General features: G+C 46.8%; 1 protein-coding gene across 3 annotated transcripts in view; it reads left to right on the top strand.

Moving 5' to 3' along the window:
- The window catches only part of SLC38A5 (solute carrier family 38 member 5), an 825,614-nt gene that overhangs the window by 689,155 nt on the left and 110,143 nt on the right, over positions 1-26,316 (top strand). For all 3 annotated transcript variants that reach the window (XM_069647525.1, XM_069647526.1, XM_069647527.1), the window contains 2 exons: positions 5,677-5,735; positions 14,298-14,450. In XM_069647525.1, coding sequence (XP_069503626.1) covers positions 5,677-5,735; positions 14,298-14,450 — 212 coding nt within the window. The remainder of the gene's footprint in view (positions 1-5,676; positions 5,736-14,297; positions 14,451-26,316) is intronic.

The following is a 26,316-nucleotide window of genomic DNA, read 5'->3' as shown; positions in this document are numbered from 1 at the left end:
CAGATGGAAGGCCTGCATATATTGTGGGTGCAAAATGATCAAATTAATTTACAGTTGTAATGCTGACATATATTGTGGGCAGACCTCAATGAAGGCATTTTACAGTGTCAATTCAGGCATATGTTGTGGATGCAACATCAAGCTTTACAGTGACAATTCCAGAATACATTATGAGTGCAACATCATAAAAGTGATTTTCGATGTCAATGTTGGCATATATTGTGGATGCAACATCACAAACATTTTGTAAAATGCTCCTTCGTACTTCCATCAATGGGATGATTCATGTGTTACCTTAGAGTAGTGATTCAAAATTGTATGTCTTTTTAGGTCATTTATTCTCAGAAATTGTGCTATAAAATACACCACTCCAGTGTATTATTTCCTAACGTTTATTGGGATGAGGGAGAACCCCCAAAGCCCACTTACATTATGTTTGTGCTTCCTCGCTATGCTAGTCGGTTGCCCTCATTTGAGGAACTATTTAGGCCCCTCGACTGAAAATATTTATGGGCGTGACTGACTGTAAATCATTTACAATTCAGGTACCCCTTTAGGAGCTGCATGCCCCCCTGGCACCAAACGCAGGCTCAACATCAGGACAAAGAACACTGCCATGATTGTATAATGTCCAAAATGTGTCCGTTTTCGATGGTGGTACAGGAGATAAAGTCCTGGTTTCCACACACAGTTCTATAACTTTAGTTTTAAAGCATGCTGGTGAGACAGTCATCAGTTTCACAGATACATGTCAGCTGCAAGAACAGGTCACAGACAAAGTGTTTCAAGAATTAGATATCGCACAACAGATTTTGCTTTTGGCCTAGCATTGTCGTAATTACTGGTACTTTACAATGTAATAGCCACAAAGATAGTCACTGGGCAAGTCACTGTTCATAAACTGCATAACCTGCTGCAGACCATTTGAGTACTCTCTGCAAATATCACGGATCAGGCGACAGAGTGCATAGTTGCACCAATGTGGCAAAATCAAGTGGAATGCTCGTTGTTACCCTATAATTAACTGCCACTGGGGAACAGGCTATCCAGGAAGACGAATACCACCAGTGGACTGTGGCATAGAGGAAGCGCGTTCGTACCTGTTGCAACGTGCAGCCAGCTGATTGATTAGCTGTCTTTGCTTCATTGACGCCATTCACAATAGCAGCAGTAAAATGTGTGCTTACTGTGAATGCCAAAATAGCACTAAACCAATATGTAAACAAAACAAAGTAGTTCAGGCAGACCACACAGGTTTATGTGACTTATGAACTGGAAGTCAAAGGCAAGGCTTTCATCTGGTTGGTTGGGTTTGGCAAGGTGGATCGTAGAATGCCCAATGTTATTGCAGCTTCAATGAACACCAGGGCGCAGCCCACCATGCATACCATGTTCTGCTGCACGACATCTGCTGAGCAGTCCCTTGGAGCTCTGTATGTACATTTAATGAAGCATTTCTCGCCTAATACAACCAAAGACAGGATGCACAGGTGGGCCAAACGCGTATTAGAAATGTGTTCCTTACTGCTGCAACCTGTAACACATCTCTCTTATAAGGGGAGATGCTACAGTGTAATCTCTCCAAAGCATCTGAATCTGTAACAGTAGCAAGCATAAAGGTACCTGCTTGTAAGAATAGATTTAGAACTTGATGTCTTTAATAGGTTCATAAGCTACAAGCCGAACTTTCCCAAGAATAATCTAAAAGTAGCACCGGGGTGTGGGCATTGTGTGTTTCACGCCAAAAGGATGTCTCTTTACATACATGTTATGTTATGTTACTTGGCATTTGTATAGCGCCTTATGTATCATTGACATGACCTCAAAACGCTGGTAGGTTGAACGCCCTTGGGAACCGTAGTTCAAGTCAGTAGGGAGAGAGATAGCCATATAGTGCGTGGGCGCACCGGATGCATGGCAATGAGTCTAATTCCACAATTGAATCTTTCTTTAAAAAATACTATAAATCATTTCTGTTCACGACACTAAGTGACAGGATAATAATGCAACACGAATCTTTAACAGATATCAAGGTACAAAAGGATTGTTATGAGTACTGTAAGTGACCCTTTTTCCTTGTACTGTGGTTTCATTGAAATCAATGACTCTAATCCTCTCAAGGTTCGACTATTGTAATGCCCTCTACATTGGAGCAAATAAATCCATCACCCACCGAATTCAAATTCTACAAAATAACGCCCTGCAAGCTGCCCTCGGTGTGTCTAAAAGATCGCACATCTCAAAGATCAGGTGCCAAAACAACTGGCTGTCCACCCAAAATAAAATCCACCTAAAAGTAGCGTCCCTGGTTCACAAAGCCCTGAACAATGCCGCACCAAGCTATCTCAGTAAGAAACTCACAAAAAGAAATACGTGCCCAGCCAGAAACGCAAATGCCAACAGCCTCATCATTCCAAGATTTAGGCTAACCAAGGTGGGGGGTAGCAGCTTCCAGGTTCAAGCGGCCCAACTATGGAACTCACTGCCTAACTCCCTACGTGAGGAGCAGCCCTTTCCAAAATTCAGAATCAACTACATTAATCTGCTGAGGTCTGCCAATGATTAGCCCATTAGCGCCCATCTATCCTCATGCCATCCTAGCATATACACATCACTATCCTGCTCTCCTTTGATCTTATGAACCTCCTCACTCTGCCCACATGGCCGATGAGCTAACGTCCACTTAGTGTCTGTACATATACTGTCCTTACTTTACCTTTTGTATTCTTTTTGCCTGTGTGTTTAAATTGCAATTGCCGCTGACCTGTGATATATTGTATTTGTATTTTGTACTCTATATGTAACCCATGACCCTACCTTTGGGTCTGTTGCGCATTATAAGTGAATAAAACAAACAAACAAACAAACAAACTATGTGTTAATTTACTCTGTGGTAATTTACTTCACGCAGGTACAATATATAGGTATAGGGTGGAAGGGTGGTTAGGAGTATAGGGGGGGCCTCCTCATTAAAAGAAAAACATAGAGAAAATGACCAGTAAGTAACTTACTTCGATGAAACCACGTAGAACTCTTTTTTTCTTCTTTAACGCTATCTGTGTCTTTCGATTTAGTTTGTGGCGTATGAATGTTCACTTGATGCTTGTGCCCCAAGCTCAGTGGTTATTGGTTCTATATGGAAGTCAGTAGTGAATGCTTGTGTTTGGGAGACAATGATTGATGCTTGTGCCTAGAATTTTAAAAGGTATGGGCTCTTTTTGGAAGTCAATGGGTTCATGTGTGTGTCTGGGAGTCAGTGATCGATGCTTGTGTCTGGAAGTCAGTAGTTAATGTTTATCCATGATATGTCAGTATTTGACCCTAATACATGCAAGTCGGCATTCCACACTTGTATATGGAAAGTGGATACTTATATCTAAAAGTCAATGGTTGATGCTTGTGTCTGTAAGTCTATAGCGGGTGATTGTACCTGGAAGTGGAAACAAGTTCATGCTAATATCCGCTTATTTATACTAATGGGAATGATTTAGTTCAAATTATAGTTCAGTTTATATAAGGAAGTTGATTATTTATGCATGCGTCTGGATGGAGCTAGTTAATGCTTGTGCCTGGGGGCAGGTGGCTTTGTGCAGTGAATTTGTTATGAATTCAACTGAATCATCATCCTGACATCTGGCTGTTGGATTGGGAATAACTGGCTAAAAAGTCCTCCAAATAACTAACTGGACTTTGGATGTATGGGTTATCTGGAATCAGTCCTCTACATTCATTGACGCCCCACAACTTCCCGAGACGTGGCATCTCCTTCTGATGTCTTTACCACCATTGCTGTTGTTTCAGGTCACAGTTCGGCTCATTACGAGAGTCATAGTCCAAAACCTCTGTAGAGACGAAGCTTGCAGAGCCCTATGGTATAGCAACAGCAATGATGGAAAAGACATCCAATGCAATGGTGGAAAAGACGTTGGTCTCCTTCATGGTATGCCGCTGGCCGGCTAGGGTCTTCTAATGATCCATGCGTGAATTCCCTGCAGGTCTGCCTGCAAAGGGAAGTAACTTGTCATTGTTGAATATTTGTTGACTACAGATGGCAGAACCCTGTGCTCAATGATTCTCCCTCACGTGCTATTGTCAGGGGAGGAAGGATAGCTCAGGGGCAACACTTTTGTCTTGGAAGCAAGACAACGCAGTCCAACAAAGGTTTGAATCCCGATCCAGCGCTTAGAAACCACTTGTTGGTATTAAGCACGTTATAAATAAACAAATAAAATAAAGGTGGACATGGCCGGTGGCAACAATAATTAACAAAGACAAGTCTGTTGCACTTTAGGTATCCCTTGTGACAAGGGGCATGGTTACTCCTGAGAATTTTGGTTTGGACAGGTGGGGACTTTAACATTGATGATGGGTGATCAGATCTGTGTGAAGTGTCACGATGATTGGCTGAGAAAGTCTCCAAAGGTTTTAGGGGTGTTCTAAAATAAAACAGCAGAACTGTTTCTTGTCATGGGGGTCAGGGGCTTCAACAAACTTGATTATACGAAGGGGCAGCTCAAGAGTTGTTACCTCCCGAAAAGGCTACTCCTTTGCCCCATGCCGACTGGATGATTACTCTTATCTTCCATACGGAATCCCAGGTGTTGGTCTTGGTCCTTTCTTCTTTCAGGGACTCTTTTCGGGTTCTCTACCTCCATGTCTTTTGGTCACTTAGGCTTTTCTGGTGAGCTATTTCTAGGGAAGGTGATGGGTCCCCCTCCAAACCCCACCACTCTGCTCAAAACATGTGACTTCATCACAGGTAGACAACAATGAACAGAACTGAAAATAAAACACATATTCAGGCCATGAGGCACTATAGCAAAGGAAAGTTCGTTTCATTCCCAGCAAAGGCAAGTGCAGAATGGTGTTAGCATGCCCAAATCCGAAATGCTCATAGGTGCATGCTCTTCCAAAAGCAGAACCAGAGCATGCTTTCACCAAAGAGCCCTGTAGGAGAACGAGGACATTTTCCCCATGAAAATGGGAAGAGATCACATTAGACAATTTGCTGCAGGAAACAATGACTGCATGCTACTGTATGCAGTGCAAATGTATTGCAATAAATGCATCACAAGCAGCATGGAGAATATATGCTGAATGTATCAACCTGCTAAGAGAGGCAATGCAATCACTTACACAAACGAGTGCATAAAGTACCTAACGCATAGATGGACCAGGATGTGACTGTACTTTATACTACATGGGAAAGGATGGAGCGCGATACCTAATGTAGTATTTAAGACCACTCCTTTCTTCTAGTATTCAATGCTTAATGCTTGTGCGTAGATCTCGATAGTTAATGCTTGTGCCTCGAAGTCGATAATATTTGATACTTGTGTCCTAATTTCAGTATCTGATGCTTCTGCCTCAAAGCCATTGGTTATTGCTAGGTCCTGGGTCAGGATGTCTATAATTATTTCTTGTTGGGAAGTCTACAGTTGATGATTGATTTAGCCTGACAGCTCTGACTCCCCAAATCTGCAATAGGCAGTGCTGTATTGTTTGTGTATCTTTCCAGGTTGAAACGTTTTCTCTCCCATGTTGTGTTTTTGCTGGAATATTTAAAGGATTTCTGCAAGTGTTTTTGTATATGGGTAATAAGTCTAGCCTGGGCTGTAATAAGGAACTACCTTCACTTTCACACCCTTACAATGTGTTCGTCCTCCTCCATTGTAGGATACCTTGGGTACACCAGTGGCTTCTCCCTTACCTGCATGGTGTTCTTCCTCATCTCAGTAAGTAATTGCTCTGCGTTGGATGTTCATGATGCTGTGTTACCATTATGATGTGTTATGCAGCAAATGTTTATTTTTGTGAAAATAGCTTCTCTTACAGCTTCACCAGATTCATATTGCACACCCTTACAATTGCATGAGGGCTCACATCTGTAAATTGCTGTCAAGAAGTATACTGTATGCTCTGTCAATATTGGGATTTGTTTTAGCTTACATTTGTATGACTTGAGGGTCTTAGAAAGGGCCCCAGTTCACACAGTGAGATTAATCGTCTTCCTAGATTCTACGTAGCACTATATGCAAACCAGGTATCAACAAATGAGTTAGAGCAATACATGGCATCGTTTCCGCTCCCCAAAATGAAACAAGAGGAAAGAGAACTATTAGAATTCCCCCTTACACTAGAGGAAATCAGGCAGGCGATAAAACACCTGGCGGCAGGGAATGCTCCCGGTCCCAGTGGTCTCCCGGTAAATTTATACAAATTTAACATGGCAGAACTGGCCCCTAAATTACTGGAGGTGTGGGAGGAGGCCTTTTCAACAGGGACACTACCCCTGTCCATGAGGGAAGCGGTTATCACAGTCCTGCTCAAGCCCGAACAAACCTCTGCATGAACCCACATCCGACTGTCCCTTATCACTGATAAACACATACACCAAAATATCTGCTAAAGCTATTGCAAACAGACTATTATCCTATATGAATAAACTCAAGACCAGTCATTATTCATCCCCACTTCCCTGAACCTACGTAGGTTATTTTCCCTAATATCCCAACTAGACCCTAAAGCAAAGGTGATGACGATATCACTAGACGCCGAAAAAGCATTTGATTCGGTATCCTGGAAGTACATGTATGCAATGCTGGGACGACTGCAGTTCGGAGCGCAGTTTCTGGGTTTTATATGACTACTATACAAGGACCCCAGTGCTAGAATTAGAAAAAAAATCACACCCTATTACCTGGATTCTCACTACATAGAGGAACTCACCAGGGCTGCCCATTATCCCCTCTCATTTTCACCCTCACTATAGAGGGAATGGCAGCGTTTATATGACACAGACACATCTGTCGAGAAGTCTGGATTCACGCCTCCCCCCCGCCATAATTGATCTTGCTTTACGCAGATGATTCCCTACTGTACATTAGAGACCCTGAAGTTAATTTGGCCCCAGTGATGCTAGATGTAAAATAATTAGCTAAATACTCCGGATACAAAATGAACCCGGCCAAATCTGAAACTATCCCACTGACACAGTGGACTGTATGGTCAGATGCCATGGCAGACTTTCGTTAGTCCCCATGCTCTGTTCGCTACCTGGTTGTTATTGTGGCCACTGACAGACATACCCTATATAATGCTAACTACAAATCATTGATAATGCAACTAAAAACCAAGTTAAAATTATGGAACAAACTCCAGATTTCATTGTATGGCTGCATTGCCCTACTGAAGATGGTAGTGGTACCAAAACTCCGATACCTATTCAGTAACATCCCCATATGGCCCGGTAAAGCGCTCTTTGTTAGGTTACAGACACCTGCACCTAACTTTGTATGGGGGTGTGGGGGGACAGTGAGAATGAGCTGGGCTAAACTATGTGAAAAACACGACGATGGCGGCTTAGCTGCACCAGACTTTGAACTCTATTATTATGCTGCACAAGCGCAGTTTGCAAAGTACTAGTTCCAGAACACAGAAAAATATGTCCATATACAAGTTGAGAAGTCTGCAGCTGCTCCCGTAGATATACGCTCCATGATATTCACTAAGTCGTGTGGTCACACTGGGGAGGTGGATCCAGTAGCCTCCATGGTATGGGCTTTGGCCGGTTGTTGTTCTGTAGGGTAGGGTGCACAGAACCACATAGCGCCCTCTCACCCCTCTGGTACTACCTCGACATTACCCCCACATTTGATACAATGCTCCAAAGAGTATGGGATCCCTCGAAGGAACTAACGGTGGGCAATCTTTTTCCGGATGGTAAATTTGTAGCACTGGACAAGGTACAAAATGAAATTGGGCACAGACTTACCATAAAACTGCAATACCACTGATCAAAAGCAGCATGCAGGCACAGATGGCCCTCATTCCCGGCCGAGCCAGCACTCCACCCATTTATAGTAAACATTATTACCCAAGAAGGGTTCAATGGTGGCATATCCACGTTATATAGTATGACACAATCCCACTCCCCAGCTAAAAATACAATGAAAGCAAAATGGCAAAGAGACCTAAATAAAGCAGTGGGCGAGATATTGTCAACTCACAAAATCAACTTCCCTCAAATCAAATCTCTGATTGGTCCAGTTCACAATTCTCAATCATCTACACTTCACCCCCAGGAAAATTGCAAAATTCGACCAGAATAAGTCCACACTCTGCCCCAACTGTAACACCCTGGACGCCAACTCCATTCTTATGTACTGGGACTTCCCAGCCATCCATCAATTCTGGGTTGAGGTGCCCACCACTCTTAGGAATATACTCAATACCCACATTCCTAGCACCCCACAGAAATACCTACTAAGGGATATAGGGAAAGTACCCATCACGACACGCCGGCTGTTCACTGCGGCTGGGCCGTTAGCGAAACGTAACATCCTTAGAAACTGGAAGGCGAGAAAGGCACCTACAGTCCAGGCATGGATTAAAGACTTGATATATATCAACAAATGTGGGGAGAGCTTTATCGCATATGTTGGGCTCACCAGTATATATATGGGCCCCATTCTGCCGCTACTTAGCTAGCAAGCATGAAGAGCCCTCGACAGAGACTGTCTCCTCCTTAGATGCGGGAACCGTTATCTAACGAGGAGAAGGGCAATAATGTATGCTTGTATTGTGGGAGGAGTGCTCATTTCTTGGGTAACTGTCCTTATACCCCTAAAAGAACACAGAGCCTATTTTAATGAACACTTTTTAACTTGAATACTTTTTTCTTTCAACACTGAGCAAGCGAGCTAACTCTTATTCTTCTGGACATGCGCACTTCTCCTACGGCACGTAATCCAAGTCATGCAGAAAACGCGAGACAAAACGAAGCGTTTCGATCTCACACATGCGCGCTGACGGTCCAAACAGAGAAAACAAACGAACTTCTATAACAGAGGCTTTCATAGTCTTTACCCTAAGCACTGAGTTTCGGTACACAAACATAATTCTGCTTGATGCCGTCCGGTGGAAACAAGCACTGGGGATTCCTCAAAAAACGTGCATGTAACATTTCTGACACTTAACTCCACAAGATTATGCTTGACTGGCTTTTCCTTTACATTGCTTGACTTCTTTAACAGTAAATGAAAACCCTCTACTAAATACCTAAGCTAAATCTAAATAATTGCTGCTTCAGAAGCGCTGTATCCTTGCTTCAAATTGATCTTCTTTACTAAAGTCTCTTAGAAAACGCTGTGCTCCCACCAACTTAATCTGCTTGCCTTGTCCCATGCAGGATCCAGCCAAATATCTTCTTTTCTTAGATTAATGAACCTGTTACTTGACACTGGGCCTTTAATCAGAGGAGCATTCATAAAACAGGACCCTCCTGATCTTCTTAGGACAATGAAAGGCAGTTTAGAATCCCACGATGTCATCAAGGGCCAGCTTAGACCAGTCCCATCATCTCCATGATGGATTGGTAAGCTCACATTCTGAGGAAGTGCACAGTTAAGGCCCAACCATCTGATGTCCATTATTCCCCAAACTAAATAAAGAATAATACATAATATTCTTCAGGTCACACACCAACCCTGACAGTATTTACCTCCCAAAAACCTGGAATTCAAAAGTGAAAAGCAACTGCCTAGCAGACAAGTTAAGCAGAAGCACTCCGCCCTCAGAACACAAGTGGGAGTTGCGTTCGGACATTCTAAGTGACATTATTACATGTTGGGAGCAACCAAACATAGATCTATTTGCCACAAAAGAAAATGCAAAATGCCTAAATTACGCCTCCAGGTTCCTGCAGAAGGAATCCAAGGGTAACACACTGTGGATCAGTTGGTCAGGGATATTTGCTTATGCTTTTACTCTGATCCAACTGTTAAACAGAGTAATCCACAGGATGCACCGTGCAGAGTTAACATTGATCCTAATAGCTCCAATGTGGGCTCATAAGAAGTGGTTTTCCCACTGCCTCAAAATATCCATTTGGCTGCCAATGAAACTAACACGTGCTTACAATATGCTGACACAGAATCAGGGGTTAGCCCTTCATCCCCAAACCCAAGCAACCAATTTAGCAGTTTGGCTCCTGAAGTCATAGTGTTTGGTCACCTTAATTCGCTTGTCAGATGCATGGAAATTCTAAAAGAAGCTTGTAAACCCAACAATAGACACTGCTATTTTAAGAAATGGAAACAATTTGTAGTATGGTGTAATAAATGTCAACCCTATTGACTGTTCTCTGCCACATATAGTGCTCTACCTGTTGCGCTTATTAGACTCAGGTCTTGTTTTTAATTCATTAAAAGTCCATCTCGCAGCTCTATCTGCTTATACCACTTCTCAGAGTAAAATCTCTTGGTGGAGAGTCCCAGTCGACAAAGCTTTCATGGAAGGAGTCAAATGTCTCTACCCACCAATTGCAAACCCACCCCCTGGTTGGGACTTAAATATTGTCTTAAGCAAGCTCATGTGCCCCCCTTTGAGCCAAGGCATAAAGCAAGCCTCAATGATCTCACCTACAAGTTTTCTTTTTCTTCACATAGCGATTACATCTGTTCGAAGAGTAAGTGAGCTTCAGGCATTATCTCTGGCAGAACCTTTTGTCACAATACACAAAAACAAGGTGATTTTAAGAACACATCCACGATTTTCACCTAAATAAATGTCAACCAATCAATTGAACTGCCAACTTTCTTTCAAAATTCACTAAATTCAGGGGAGAGGGCACTCAACTCTCTGGCTGTACGAAGGGCAGTCATGTACTACCTCAATAAAATTAACCACTCAGAAAAACAGAACAATACGTTGTTTCCCTAGCAGGCGGAACATAAGGGGACACTGTCCCAGAGCTACTATTTCTAGACTGTTTGTAAGGTGCATCCAGCACTGTCACACGTTGTCAAACAAGACACAGCCATTTACTCCTAAGGCTCACTCCACACGTGGTACAGGTACTACATTAGAGCATTTGTTGCTAAAGTGCCACTATAAACTATCAGTAAAGGGGCCACGTCGAGTTCAGTACTCACTTTCTCACAACATAATTGAGTTGACACACAAGCCATGAATGGCTCAAAGGTGGAACAAGTGGTGCTAAAACATTTGTCATACACAGTATTAACTTGCAATGGACAGTGCTGTTCTACATTGCCCTGTCACACAATTCTGAACAGAATGGTGTTCTTATTCCCTTCTGAGTGATCTTACTTGGTAAGGTGAGTTAAGCAAAGATTCTGTGACCGGTCGAAAAGGCCAAGGATTATACAAATGGTTACTCCAGACTGATTGTCAAAGGATGGACCTCAGACATTTTACATCCAGTCGCAGAAATAAATTATGGCTGGTTGGTCCAAAGAGACAGCCTAGATGAAAGAAGAACCTCAGTGCTGTTCCTCTAGGCCAATCGTAACATTAGAAAGCATTACACCTTTTTAGCATCGCCCAGGGCAAAGGTGTTTTTTTCTGCCACTATCCTGCACTTTCCCCACATATTCTAGGCCTGGTGTTGGTGTTTTGTATAATTATACCAATCCTAGAATAGGTTGTATAGTGAGGTAAAGAAGTAAGTAGGTCCAGCTCAATGAAAATGTGAATACAAAATAAAAAGAACCCAAAGAAAGTAGGTCCACCACAGCCAATGCTCTCAGAGCTGCCATGAATTAAATTAAGAACCCCAGGGCTGAGTTCCTCAAAGTGGGGTCGCCATGGTAGAGTTGCTTCCTCTGGAAATATATTATGAATGAAAGGATATACCTCAGCAATAGTTATCCAAGATAAGCTAAAAAAAGGATTGTATGGGGGTGGGTCCTTAAGAGAGATGCCATGGATGAAATGATGAGACTCTGAAGAAGTCCCCACAATCAGACAAAGACTTGTAGGTCTGGTTTCAACAGTGGAAGGTCAAAGAATGGAATAGGCACACGCTTAATAAGTGAAGAACTTGTGGAACATGTACATACTTCGTATACGTTCTTCGCTTTTGTGGGCTACTGCCTTAGGTGTGGAAGGAGAACATTAATTCTGGCATTGCCACTAGATAAGTTCTGGGTTTTGGGCAGTGGGACATGTGACGATGCATCAGATGGTGTCACTTCTCCCCAGGTGATAACCCCTCTCCATGAGGCTAGGCAGGTGAGGCTGCTAACCCATAGTCCCTCTAGTGGTGGTGATATGCGGGAGGACCTCATGGAGAGGGACTCCTCTCCTGGGTATAAGGATATGATTGGGAAGCACAGCCCACTTAAACCCCAACCTGGTAGGCTGACGGTAGGACCGGAGCTGTATGGGTCTAAACTCATGTCTAAAATCATGTGTTACTGTGAAACATCAAACTACCCTGACAATTTAGGTACTGCGACGAGAAGCTCCCGAAAACACCAGAACAGCTGTAGTGAATGGAATGGACATTACATCAGGGTGAAACCCACTATATCAGGGCATCAGAAACAAGCAAAGGCGGAAGGGTACTGAGAAGGATTCTGGAGAGAGTACTGGAGAGAGACCCGGAGAGAATAACTGAGGTGGAGAGAGAAATCGAGAATCAGAGAGAGAGAGAGAGAGATCAAAGCCGAGAGAACACCTGAAGGAAGGCCCGAGAAGCTTGTGCTAGATACGTGAGTGTGTGGTTCAAGGGAATGCACAAGAATATCTCGCAGGCCAACAAGGTGTTGGCCGTTGAGAAAACAGAAACGAAGAAGGAAATAGGCTCCACTCATGGAGGCAAAACACCAAGTACTATACAACTGAAAGCTGGTGGCCGGTCAGTGAGAGTCAACCCGAACAAGAGAAAGAGAGGCACAACACACCGTTGACCAGAAGTACATTGTTCATAAGATGCAAGGAAAGCGTCATACCAGTCGGCCAAGAGTCGGCCCTACAGATGGATGGAGGTTGGGTTGTGGTAGCGTGAACTGTAGTGGGTAGACTGGGTGGTCCAACAACTGGGCTGAAACCGCGAACCCTATCTATTCGCACAGCTACCTACACAGATCTGAACAGTATCCAGAGAGGTGGCGGCTGGACATTTTGTAAAGGGGAGGAAGGTTGAGACACTGGTCCGCTTCCCGGCAGCCAGCTGTACAGGACTCCCAAAGCGAATTCCAACAAGAGTGGGAGAAGACGATTGACCATCATCCGAAATCCTACTGACCCGGTGAAGCATCCCCTCCCCAATACAGATAACCAGAGTTAACAAAAGTCAGGGAGAGAGTGACCAAGCTTTTTAAGAAGCTCTTTAGACATTCCATGAAACATAAGGCAACACGGGTGAACAGTAAATAGTATGAACTGAGAGCATCTCAGTGGTTGAGAAGATACGTTGTCCATAAAAACAAGACGCCAACTCCCTGAAATGTCTCAGAAGGGGGTTATCTTATTGGCCCTGGAAAGTACAACAGAGGGGGCCTAAAAGGGTCGGGGATAGGTTATACTCTCCTCTAACCAAACATTGAGGGGCTGGGAAACCCCTTACCAAAAGAGAAATGCACTTTTCACACCCCACAATCGGTAAGGGCTTGTCCATCAAGCCGAAACCCAATCACCTTCTGCCGACACTGTTACTCATTGCTGATTGGCCAACACCAGATTTTGCCAAGAGTCCCGTCTTTTCAGTTCATGACCTTAAACTTGCCTTACTCAGAGATATGAAGAAAACCATTAACAGTGTTATTTCCTTCGAGCTTAAAGGAAAATAGAAAAACCCTTTTGAGACTGTAAACTATAAAGAAAGAGAATTGCGTAAACCAATTTGTGATATAGTTCCCAGTCTTTTTCCACACGAAAGTGGTGTTGGAGAGTCGGAAGGGACTCCGGGGAACAGCATCATGGTCCCAGTGGAGCAGATCGAGAATTATGGAGAAAAAAAGAGATTGTGAAAACATCCATAAGGGAGCAAAAAATCTTAATAAGAACTGTGAAAGACATTGGGGAACCTGCTAGGAGAAAGCAGTCATTCTTCTAGCACCACAAGAACTTTAAGTGACTGCTTATTTTTTGTTGGGTTACGGAGAACCCAGAACCTTTGTGGAACTCTTGTTTCAAACAAAAAGAGAGGCATTTGGACGCTTTACATCCAGGAGAAGGGAGTAATTCTCCTAGACTACGAACAGTAGCTGAACTTTATGCTGTTTTGTTGTAGTGACAGGTATATAATGGGAGCCTTTGTGACGGGGACGGTGCATTTTTGTTTTGACTCACACAGACTTCCTGACGAGCACCCAAGTTTCTTTAGTTTAGGTAGGGAAACCCCCTTAGAGTTAGGGATAGATAGGTTTGGTTTTCATTTAATAAAAGTTTATAACAACCACTATTGAACCACTTGGTCAGTCTCTTCATTCATTGTCGCCACAGACAGTATTGTCTTTGTTAACCAAGGGTGTTCTTCTCTTATTCAGGTGATGTACAAAAAATTTCAAATCCCCTGCCCTCTGAACGGGACTCTACACACTGAACATGAAGGGCTGCACTATAACGGCCACAATATGACCGAGGAGGAGGAGATGGCCAACAGTATGTGCATCGCCAAAATCTTCACTGTCAAGTCTGAGGTGAGAGACCATGTAGACTTTACAAGCAGACCATATGTGGAGAGGGGGGGGAAGCGGAGCAGAGGAACAGTTTGTAGGACCTTGGATGAGAAGATGAGGTAGTGCGGCTGAACCGTCAGCTGCGAGATTAGAGTGTCTTCGTTCTTAACCCGACTGTGCAAATTGTTTAATCTGGAGCAAATCCCTTGGTAAGCCTATGCCCCAGTTCCCCAGTATGGCAGAACTGTCAAAACTTAGAAACCTGTTCAAACTCAGTATTGGATTCTACAGAAAGATTTGTATGTTATCAATGGAGTTTTTTTGCCCACGTTCGCTTTTGATTTATTTTACCCTTGTTCCGGTAAAATGTTTTGTTGAGCTAGGCACTGGAACGATAAGACACAATAAGGACATCAGTCCTAAAATTCTGTAGGTTTGGTTGCTACCTTTTAATGTTTGAAACGAAAATGTGTGCTGAAAAATGTACAGATTTGTGCTACAATCCTTGCTACAGCATTTTGAAAGCAATGCTTTTATATCCTTGGGGTCTAATTGCAGAGCCTTGTGGCCTGTGCAGTCCACGTTACCTTTGAAAACAAGGTTGTGAAGAGGTTGAACTTAGAGTTCCAACTTTGCACAGACAACACATGGTGCATGCGGCATCATTGGTACAAACCCAAGCCTATCCTTCTTGAAGACCATACTTGTTTGCCTAAATCTGTTTTGGGGTGTGACAAACTAAAATTAACCAGTCCGATATAGTGATATATCTGAACTAACACCCCAATGCTCTCTGCTTCCATTTCCTTTCAGGTGGACTCGTAGGCTCAGACCTCCTCCCTCATCCACGAAATCCACTTGAAAGTTAGGCAAGTCTTTAACCAGCTGATAAAAAAACTCCCACTATCGCCTGAGTTTCTTTCTCCAGCATGGGGTCTGGCATGGATTCACATGCTCATGAATATTCCCTGTCGTCAGGCTGGGAATCCTCGGTAAAGAAAAAATAAGTTGCAGTTTCGTTTCTGAACTGTCTTTCTTAGTAGTAACCAATCACTGGTCTCTGGGTAATACTGCCCCCAGCCAATGACTGCCCTCTCCCTAAGCCTCTCCCCTGGCAGCCATCCTCAGATTTCTACCACACGTTCAAGTGTTGGGAGTCCCCGTGCTATAGCTCTCGAGCTTTTACTGCGTTTTGCGATTTTTCAAAGAGTTTAATCAAATTTTTTCGGTCAATCGAGCCTAAGCTCCACCATTTCTACTTCCAATCAACAGGGACCTGTTTCGGAATTTTCTACGCCCTCCAAGGGCGAAGTTCTCGTCGAGTTACGCTTTTGGAGGATTCCAGAAGACCTTGAGGCCTACCCGTGGACATGGCCCAGGACAAAGGAAACTCGCCGCCCGGATCCAAGCTGTTCAGGAACTGCCCTGAATGCGGATTGCAGAATGTCTTCAGGGAGGATGAGCATTCTAGATGCCTCTACTGCCTGCACGAAGACAAAAAGCACGTGGAGAAGGATTCTGCGTTTTGCAAGAACATGTCGGAACGGACCATGAAGGATCGGCATATCCGCCTCACCAACTGGCTGGAAGGAGATGAGAAGAAGAGGTCTGAGTGGTCTTCTAAGTCCTTTGAGGACGCTCCGGCGACAGGGGCAAAAACAAAAGGCTAAGCACAGCGAGTCCGCGGGCACCGGGAACGCCGAACGGTCAGGCTCTTCGGCTGCCAGGAAGGGTGCGCTTTCACCGACGCCATCAACCACTAGCCAACGCTCTGGCTCGGGAAAGAGGAAGTCGGAGAACCCAGGTAAACTTCTGGAGAAGTCCCGGTCGATCCCAACAGAAACAGCCGAAGGGGAGCGAGGCGGTGACCCTCACCCCAAAGTGAAGGCCTCAAGCATGCCTAAACTCGTGAAGGCCTTGATTCACCCTGCTAAGGCCTCTATCGAGGGAGTCGTGGCGGCCCTGGCGAAGCCTGTGGAGGCTACCCCAGTGGAGGCGACCTCGGGGCCCAGAGTTTCCCTGCCACCGCAGAGGGAATCCTCTTTTCAGCCCATCGATAAGACCCCCGTGAGAACCCCGGTTGAAAAAGAGGGGGGTGGTGGCTATCACGGACATGGATTCAGCCTCTGAGGAGGAGCTGGCTGACCGTCGCGCCCGTCGCAGCCAGTACCCGAGCCTCAGGACAACTCGGGCGCCATCTTGATGGCGATCCAGGCCTTATGTACGGAGATAAGGATGAGGTTGCCCTTACCCCCAACGGACGATCCAGCGGAACCTGGCCCGTCAGGGAGCCCTCCAAGCAAGCGTAGAAGAGTTCATCCCCCCGCCCTTCCAGCCTGCACGGCCCTCGCAGCCTTCATCCCTTTCCCCTGATCCTAGGGAGGACACGGGAACGGAGACGATCACGACGGGGACGGATGACGACGGTGGTGACGATGGGATGGACCTTCCATCACCACCACCTCCTCGGGCCCCCCCCCGCCTGACGAAATTGGCTCCTTCCATGCCATGATTGCCAGGGCATCCAAGCTCTTCACGCTCTGCCCCGAAGAACAGAAGAAGGAAGGTTTCCTCTATCAACGGCGTGAGGCCAAAAGGAAGACGGTCCTCTCGGTCCCGTTACTAGACGACATCTGGGGAGGGGCTTTTGCTCCTGAAGAACCCGTCCACGACTCCTGCCAAGAGAGACTAGTACAAGAAGAAGTACCGGGTCCCTGATTCCGCACAGGCCTTAGGGCTCAGCCGACCCCGGATTCGGTCGTCTTGGCAGCGGCCAAGAAGAAGGCGGCAGAGGCGATGGCTTCGTCTTCCACCTCCCCCACGGACGGCGAGGGGAAGAAACTGGACGCCATGGGGCGACGGGTCATCTCGTCATCGGCGGCGACGACGATTAAAGCGGCGAACGCCTTAGCGATCGTGGCCCGTTACGACAGGGAGCTTTGGTTTAAGATAGCTCCTCTGCTGGACTTCCTCCCAGACGACAAGAGGGCGGAGGCCCTAGAGATCCTGCAGGAGGGCGAGGTGGCATCGGACCACGCCATAACAGTGGCCACGGACATTGCTGACACTGGCTTCCACCAGTTGGGCAACAGTGTTTGTCTTCGACAGCGTGGTTGGCTCAAGGACACCGATTTCCGCCAGGATGGGGAAAACCAGAGTTTTGGACATGCCCTTCGACCGAAATAACCTATTTGGCAAGACAGTGGACGAATCGCTGCAGGCCATGAAGACCGACACAGAGACGGCCCGGGCCTTGGGGGTTTTGCAGCAACGACGGCCCCCCTTTCGGAATTCTGGAGGCAAGCAAGGGGCCTCCAAAGGATTCAGCGGCAGCTCCCCAGCGTACCGCCAGGCGGCCCGCTCCTCGTCGTAGGAGGCCTACAGAGGATGCGGCAAGTCAGGAGGATCTCGTCATCGTCGCCAAGGAGGCCAAGGCGGCAAGGCCGCTGCCAAGCAGGACTGAACCGGCCGTAGCATTGGGCCCCCACCTGAGCACCCCGGTGGGAGGCCGGCTGACGAGGTTCGTCAGCGTGTGGGAGTCCATCTCCACCGACTGATGGTGCTGGATGCCCTGGCCCGTGGGCACACTCGAGTTTCTGAAGAAGTGCCCCTGCATTCCACCCGGGGCCTGGAAGGAAAACCACGTCCCCCAACTGCTGCTGGAAGTAAGGGCGATGCTGAAGCAAGGAGCCATCGAGCTAGTCCCAAAGAAGCTCCTGGGCTCCGGAGTGTACTCGCGGTACTTCCTCGTAAGAAAGAAGACCGGCGGTTGGCGACCCATCCTGGACCTTCGTCGTTTAAACAAGTACATCAAGGCCCAGAAGTTCCAGATGGTTACCCTCCAGCACGTGCTGGGGCAGCTGGAGGAGGGCGACTTCCTATCGTCGCTGGACTTGGAGGATGTCTACTTTCACTTCCCAATTCTAAAAAGACATTGAAAGTTTCTCAGATTTGTAGTCCAGGGACGGCACTACCAATTCAAGGCCCTTCCCTTCGGATTGAAGTCGGCGCCCAGGTTATTCACCAAGTGCCTAGCACCGGTGGCAGTGCAGCTGTGCCTGAAGGGGATCCACGTCTACCCTTACCTGGACGATTGGCTCATCCGAGCAAAGACAAGAGAACTCGCCGTCGGGCACACAGCGAAGACCGTCCAACTGCTCATGGATCTGGGCTTCTCCATCAACTTCACCAAATCCCATCTGGTTCCGTCGCAGGTCGCACTGTTTCTGGGAGCCAAGCTCGTCACAGTGGCGCGACTGGCCTCCCCGTCGGAGGAAAGGACGAATGCCAACATCGGCAAGGTGCAGCGGATGTTGGCCATGTAGGTGGCCAGGGTGAGGACCATCAAGTCCCTCCTCGGCATGATGTCCTCGTTCATCTACCTAGTGTGCCTATGCAGACTGCAGATGCGACCACTGCAAGAGTTCCTCGACGCCCAGTGGATGCAAGCGGTGGGCAGCTTCGAAGACAGGATCCCGCTCAACGAGGTCTTCCACCAGGCGTTCCGTTGGTGGGGCGCCCGCGCGCATCTGACGGCGGGTGCAGACTTCCAGACCCCAGCGCATCAGGAGACGGTGACGACGGATGCCTCCCTGGAAGGGTGGGGAGCGCACACCGGAGATCTCCACGCAAGAGGCCTTTGGCTCCCGGAGGGGAGGTCACTGCATATCAAGATCCTGGAGCTCTGAGCCGTGTTCTGGGCTCTCAGATCTTTCCTCCCGTCCCTCAAGGGCAAGGTGGTGAGGATCTTCACCGACAACACCACCACAATGTTCTACATCCGGAAGCAGGGAGGCACCAGATCCCCAGTCCTATCCAAGGAGGCCCAGGATCTGTGGCACTGGGCCGTCGCCCAGAGGATGTTTCTGGTACCCTTCCACCTGGTAGGAATAAAGAACACCATCGCCGACTCACTCAAGAGGGAGCTGCGCTCGTGCCACGAGTGGGAACTGCGTCAGGATCAAGTAGATCTACTCTTCCAACGATGGGGCAATCCCCAGATCGACCTATTTGCGATGGCGACAAACACCAAATGCCGGAGGTTTGCCAGCAGGTTTCCCCAGCCGGGGAGCATGGGCGATGCCTTCTCATTCCCCTGGGACGGCCTGTTCCTGTACGCGTTACCGCCGTTGCTGCTGCGACTCATCAACCAACTCAAGAGGTCCTGGTGCAGGATGATCCTCGTTGCACCGGCGTGGCCGAGACAGATCTGGTTCCCGGACCTTCTGGACTTATCAGCGTCCCCCCCAGTCAAGCTGTCGACAGACGCGGATCTCCTCGGCAGAGAAGGAGGCGCCATCCTACATCACGACCCAGGGTCGCTGAACTTGCAGGCCTGGCTCCTGCAGCACTAGAGTTTGGAGGGTACGATATCCCGGCGGACTGCAAGGAGGTGCTTGCCAAGGCCAGGGGGTCCTCAACTCTTAAGTGCTATGGACATAAGTGGAAGAGGTTCTCTGTCTGGTGCAGCTCACAGAAGATTAACCCTCTGCGGATTACAGCCCCTCAAGTGCTGTCGTACTTATTGTCTTTGGCCAAGGCGGGGCTGGCCCATGCCACCATCAAAATCCATCTAGCGGCTATCTCCCGCTACACCAGAACTCCGGGGCGCTCATCTCTATGGTCCCATTGCCTAGTGAAGGAGTTCATGAAGGGACTGTTCCGATCGTTCCCGCCGGTGAAGGCTCCGGCCCCGGTGTGGGAGCTCAACGTGGTGCTGACCAGGCTCATGGGGCCGCCATTCGAGCCTCTGCATTCTGCACCGTTGAAGTTCCTGTCGTGGAAAACACATCACCTCCGCACGACGAGTGGGAGAGATCCAGGCCCTCTCTTGTAAACCTCCATACCTGACTTTCCACGAGACGAGGGTGGTGCTGAGGAAGCAACCCTCCTTCATGCCCAAGGTGCCGTCAGGCTTCCATCTCAACGAGCCCTTGGTGTTACCAGTTTTCTTCCCGTCGCCTTTGTCGCCGGCCGAGAGGACTTTGCACTCGCTGGATGTAGCTAGAGCGCTGAAGTTCTACGTGGACCGCACGAAGAGTTTTCGGAAGACATCACAGCTGTTTGTGAACTTTGGACCTGTGAACCAAGGGAAGGCCCTCTTGAAGGCTTCTATTTCCAGATGGCTCTCCGGCTGCATCATGCACTGTCATCGGATGGCAAACCGACCGCTGCCCGGCCGTCCGAGAGCCCATTCGACCAGAGCGATCGCTGCTACCATGGCGTTCCTATCTGGCGTGCCCCTGCTGGACATCTGCAGGGCTGCTACGTGGAGGTCGACACACACCTTCACGAGATTCTACTGCGTCGACCGGGATTCCAGGGAGAAGTCCAGAGTCGGCCAAGCAGTGCTGCGCAACCTGTTCGCCTGAAGGTGGGCCTGGTGAGGAGGTGTAAGAGATGCTTAATGTTGAGTTGATGAAATGCTTAATGTTGAGTCTTGCCACCTCCCGTGGTTGTGCATGTGCGTACTGCTATGTATTCTTGTATTCATGAGCATGTGAATCCATGCCAGACCCCATGCTGGAGAAGGAACAAGTTACTTACCTGTAACTGTTATTCTCCAGCATGGGTCTGGCATGGATTCACATGCGAACCCTCCCTCCTTCCCCTCTGCAGCTCTTCACTTGGTCCTACTGCCACTTTAGGTGCTACCAAATCTGAGGATGGCTGCCAGGGGAGGGGCTTAGGGAGAGGGCAGTCATTGGCTGGGGGCAGTATGACCCAGAGACCAGTGATTGGTTACTACTAAGAAAGACAGTTCAGAAACGAAACTGCAACTGATTTTTTCTTTACCGAGGATTCCCAGCCTGACGACGGGGAATATTCATGAGCATGTGAATCCATGCCAGACCCACGCTGGAGAACAACAGTTACAGGTAAGTAACTTGTTCCTTCACAATAGCAATCCTTTTCCTGTACACCATCCACCATGCATCTTTCAACATAGCCTACATCCACACCACGGTGGACAACATGGAGGCCGTCTGTTAGCCTCGTCAGTCTTGCAAGCCAAGGTTGAAATTTCCAAGATAAGGCAGCTGAACCCATCTTCAGCCATGTGGCGATTCCTATGACAGTACCTGTTAAGCATAACATTGTTGTCACTGGCTTAGTGTCGCTTCTCATATTAAATTCAAGCCCCTCTTCCTCACACACAAGGTGGTTCACAACAAACGCCCTAACTACCGTTCATTAAGAGATATTAGCCGTCTAAGACTCTTAGATCGTCTGGCTCCGGGCTACTCACTGTTCCTATATTCTCGAAACAGCATCTGGGAGTTTGAAGATGCAGAGTAATGTCACCAGCCCGTGGAGATATGGTGGGGAGGGAGAGTTGTAATGGTATAACTGCACTACCAGAGCGCAGCACTGGATATTATAGGGTAGGACCTATAGTATGCTGATACATCCAGTGTCAGAGCTGGACATTGAGAATGATGGGGTACTTTGTTAAAAAGATGTTTCTACTCATCAGTCAAAGAGTGAAAATGGGCTTTTGTCTAGGATGGTTGTTAGGGAGATGTTCAGTTTGCAAATCTTAACCTCTGCCCGGAGTCTGCCAGCACTACTGCTGGACTCAACAGGATTTTTTTCATCAACTTTAATAATGCGTGAGACTGTTTTATCTCGCTCAACATCTGCATTTACTTTTTTTCTGGAAACACTGGACCCTTCTTACCAGTTTCCATTGTGGGAAGACATCAACCTTAGTTTTGGCTCACATTTTTATACCCTATTGCAGCACGCCTCCACCGTATGTGGTGTGCTGTCAGGGACCGCTAGGGTCCTTTTTACAATGTCGTTTTGGGTTCATTGCTGTGTCTTTAGACCCAACAGTGCAGGAGTGATAATCTCCCTTTTAGGACTGTTGTGTTTTACTGTTTAAATTAGAAGTCATCTTTCATGGGGGGTTGGCTGCAGGCACACTTAGTACACCCTTCTCTTTGTTGTAAGTAGCACTTCCGATGCTTTCTAGGCACCCTCTGAACAGGCTTGTGGCAGTGGTACTTTTTCAATAATTTATTTAGATTCATTGTCCTGGGTTACTTTCGCAGCCACGATAATGTGCCCCTCTTCGTGTTTTGAGTCCTGTTCAAGTTGGCCTGTCATTTATTGGCCTTCCTTCTACCTTGCCAAGTTGGGGAAGAGCTCTCTTTCTTCACACACCTTGGGTGGCTTCTTGCAAGGAACCCGCAAAGCTATCCTTTGTGTCTGTGCTGGCAGGAAGTGAGGTGAGGAGGGGGGCTGTCTGCCCCAATCCACATTCCTAAGGGGGAATGGATGTTGCTGGCCAGGTTCTGAGAGCCTTGCTGTCCACTATTAGGCAGTCACCTCCGAATTTGAATTTTGCAGAGTGTCTTTATTGGAGGGATACGGTTGTCCCCAGCCCATTTTCTGTATATACGGGATGAGGGGGCCCAGGAACCAAGTCAACCGCTTCAGCATTTGTTCTGCAAGGTGCAGAACCAGCTGTTTATTGTTGCAAGGATTTGGGCCTCTTCGTGGCTGTCCTCAAAGCTCTGCTGGGACTCTGGAAATCTGCTGGGCTTCCTGCCACCAGGAGACAAGCCTGTGAGAAGGCCAAAGTTCAACCGCTGAGTTGCTGAGTGCCTCCTCGCTCTGTCCAGGGTCAATGCAATATGTCCATCCGTGAAGATCGTCATGAGGATCTCTCCATTGTGGAACCGAATATGTTTGTTCCCCTGCAGTCTGAGGTCTCCAGAAGCACCTAAACACGACCAGTGGTGAACGCCCTTGAACACGTGACCAGATGATATTGCACGGTGACCACAGCAGTGAAGCTTGTTTTTCCCAATGATTTACTGTTGCCTTGGACCATTTCTACCTTTCTAGGTGCTCAGGGGGCCTGAGAAACCTTCTATCTCTTGGTCCCTCCCCCCCTTCATTGGGTTTGGATTGGGCGCAAGGTGCTGCTTACCTTATTCCTATCTGGAGCTGTCCCAGGATGGTGGTTTCTGGACCAGTACTTGTGTGGGTCTTACTTGAGAACCCCCGGGGTGAATGCTGCTCCTCCTTTTGCTGGAACTCGACTTAAGACTATTTTCCTTTTTGCATTTATCCTGCAGTAACTGGACTTCAGTACCTTAGCTGCGCTAGCTGAGTGCATACTCCTGGCTACTCACATTTTCCCTCCGACTACCAGAGACTTAATACAGGCTAGTGTTAGACTTCAGAAGTAATATATGTTGCGGGGTTCCTTATGAATATAAGGCCATTGTATTGCTATGTTAACATCTGTTTGCCCTACTTTTGTGAATGCATTTATTGTGTGAATAACTGCTTGTGATTCTAAAGTTGTGTGTAACCCATAGTGGGTTACCTCCTAACTGTGAGTTGTATATATGTACTATTGTATTTTTACTTACATTAAAATATTGAAAGTGTGCCTTAATGTAGTATTGTAATACAGGATTGTTATTATTATAATGTACTTGTGTGGGTCTTTTCCTTATCAAGTTTGATAAGTGTCCACCGTACTATACAACATGACCCCCTTTCTCCTTAGTTTAGCCTTGCTGCTTGGTCTACGCTACTTAAGAGAGTTGCTTAGCTGAACCGGGGTTGTAAAAATCCCAGGTAGTGACATTGAAAATCCCTTCTAACAGTGATGTAAGGCAAGCATTTAGGCAGGGGGCAGAAATTAAAGTTGCAAGCTACTAGCCAACCACAAGAAAGTCACTCACCACCTCAATGATATGGATACACAAAGCACACCATTTCTTATTCGCCAAGATTAAAATCTCACGAAAAAATGGCTTATGGCGAGTGCACATTTTGCTCCCTGATATAGGGATACTTCTGTTAACAATGTTTGGTATGGCTGTAGAGGTGCCCTCCTAGTGTGGACAGGTCCAAGCACCTTTTGATGGATCCACTTACGAATGCTAGCCATGATGGCTGGGGATTGCATTCAAGAGATGCCCCAGAGCAATGCATTGTAATTACAGATTTACATCAAACCTTGATGGTGGCTTATGTGGACGGAGTATACCCATTTCTCTGCATATGCCGCCCTCCCAGCCCCCCAGCATGCCTTTGATTTGGGAGACTTTTTCCAGCCCTCTAGACCAGAGAAAGAACTCTAGACCGGAGAAAGAACACAGAGCGTGAACTGAACCCCACAACGTCTGCTCTACAATTATCCCAAAAATATACCAAAGCAAAGCCTGCTCCTTTGCACGTTTCTTCACCCTAACTGAGCTAGGGGCGTGGCTGTTTCTGCAGTTCTATACTCCGTGATCTTTCCTTTTTAATCTCAAGCCATTGAAAGCTGTTCCTATTTCTGGCCAGCTGAGTTTCAATACCAGCCAAAACCAACAAGTCATGTTGCCCTCGAGGCTTTAAGCAGTGTCTAATGTCATTTAAAAATAACATTGCTGCTCTAGCCAGGAAGTGGTGCTGGCTTTTCACTGTGTAAAACAAGTAGAGCAAATTAGCAAGATAGTACGATGGAAAGAAAGGGTGAGATGGAAAGAAAGGGTGAATGTATGAGAGGAGTTGTGGAGGTACATGCAAACTAACCTGGATACCGAAAGGCGAAGATAATACATGAGAGTGAAGGGGGGATATGAGGGCCAAAGAATTCACAATAGGGGTAGGGGTGATTTGAAGTGGTCTAGTGTTATGCAAGGGACCATGCATGAGGTGGATATAGGCACTACAGAGGATAGATAGCGTGCATCAAGCGGGAGAGGTTTGAGGGGTAACGAGTGCATAGTGTGAGTTTGGGGTGCATTACTTGGCAGATGGAGTGTTCGCAGGGTTGAGAATGGCTGCATAAAATTGGCAACGATTGTGAGAGACATCGTACACATGGCACACACAAAGACATGAGCCTCACGCCCACGGGTGCCCGACACAAAGTTTCAGGTCACACCAAATACACAAGCAGAGTCAGTCCCAATCTCAGGGGGAACCAGCTAGGGTGACACTGCCCCTTTTAGTACATGTATCGCCCTCTTGCCCAGCAATGCAGCCTGAGATCATAGCTTCACTCACTACCAAGCACCCATACAAGACAGCATGCCAAGGGACTGCAGGCCCACGGTTGCATCAACCTTACCCAGCAGGCCACAGAACCAACCAGAATGCATCACTCTTTTATGCCCGATGCACAAAGAAGCGTTATAGATTCAAATATTCATTTTCATGAGGTGCTGTATTTCCAATAAGTATATCAAATAACTAGAATCAGACCAACTAGTAGTTTCAGTAAAAATATTAAGCATCCACTTGAATGTTTATTAGAAAAAAAGGAAAACAGCTAATCAGGTTTGTTAAGCCTTAATGCAGCACACGAAAAACGACGACTAAGCAATACACTACAAGAACAACACATTTACAAAGAAACATACATCAGATCAGAGGGAAAAATCAAAGAACTGATAATGAAGCCAAATACTGTCATAACAGAACATTAGCACATGAAATACAATACAGCATCATTCATTAGTCTTGTTGGAGCTATTTTGATTTTTCAGGAAAATTCTACCACAATTAAAGTCAAAAGCTATGGTCTTTTGGCTTCGGGGGTTCTAACCTCCAGCACCCCTGCCTTCCTCAGGACTGACATATTAGCTTGCTTTGTGTCATAAGATCCAGCCAATCTTGGCAGTTGAGGCACAATGAGGTTACATGTGTTGGCCTGTATCGTGTACTTTGTTGACGAGGTGCAGCTCAGTTTGAAGCCCACACAATTTAGCCACCTGACAACAGCTCTTCCCAGTGCCAGTTGTACAGCCTGTTATAAATTTGTGTAACTGTCTGGTTTTCAAACGCTAAAATAATACTCTGAGCTGACTTACAAAGTACCCAAATCACATAAGAAATGGACCCAGCAATATATAAGATGTACACGTTAAGC

This window comes from Ambystoma mexicanum, chromosome 2q (genome assembly GCF_040938575.1).
Source record: "Ambystoma mexicanum isolate Mex_15411 chromosome 2q, UKY_AmexF1_1, whole genome shotgun sequence".
NCBI classification, from domain to species: Eukaryota; Metazoa; Chordata; class Amphibia; order Caudata; family Ambystomatidae; genus Ambystoma; species Ambystoma mexicanum.
The sequence above is the reverse complement of the archived record's forward strand: the minus strand, read 5'-3'. Positions and strand labels throughout refer to the sequence as shown.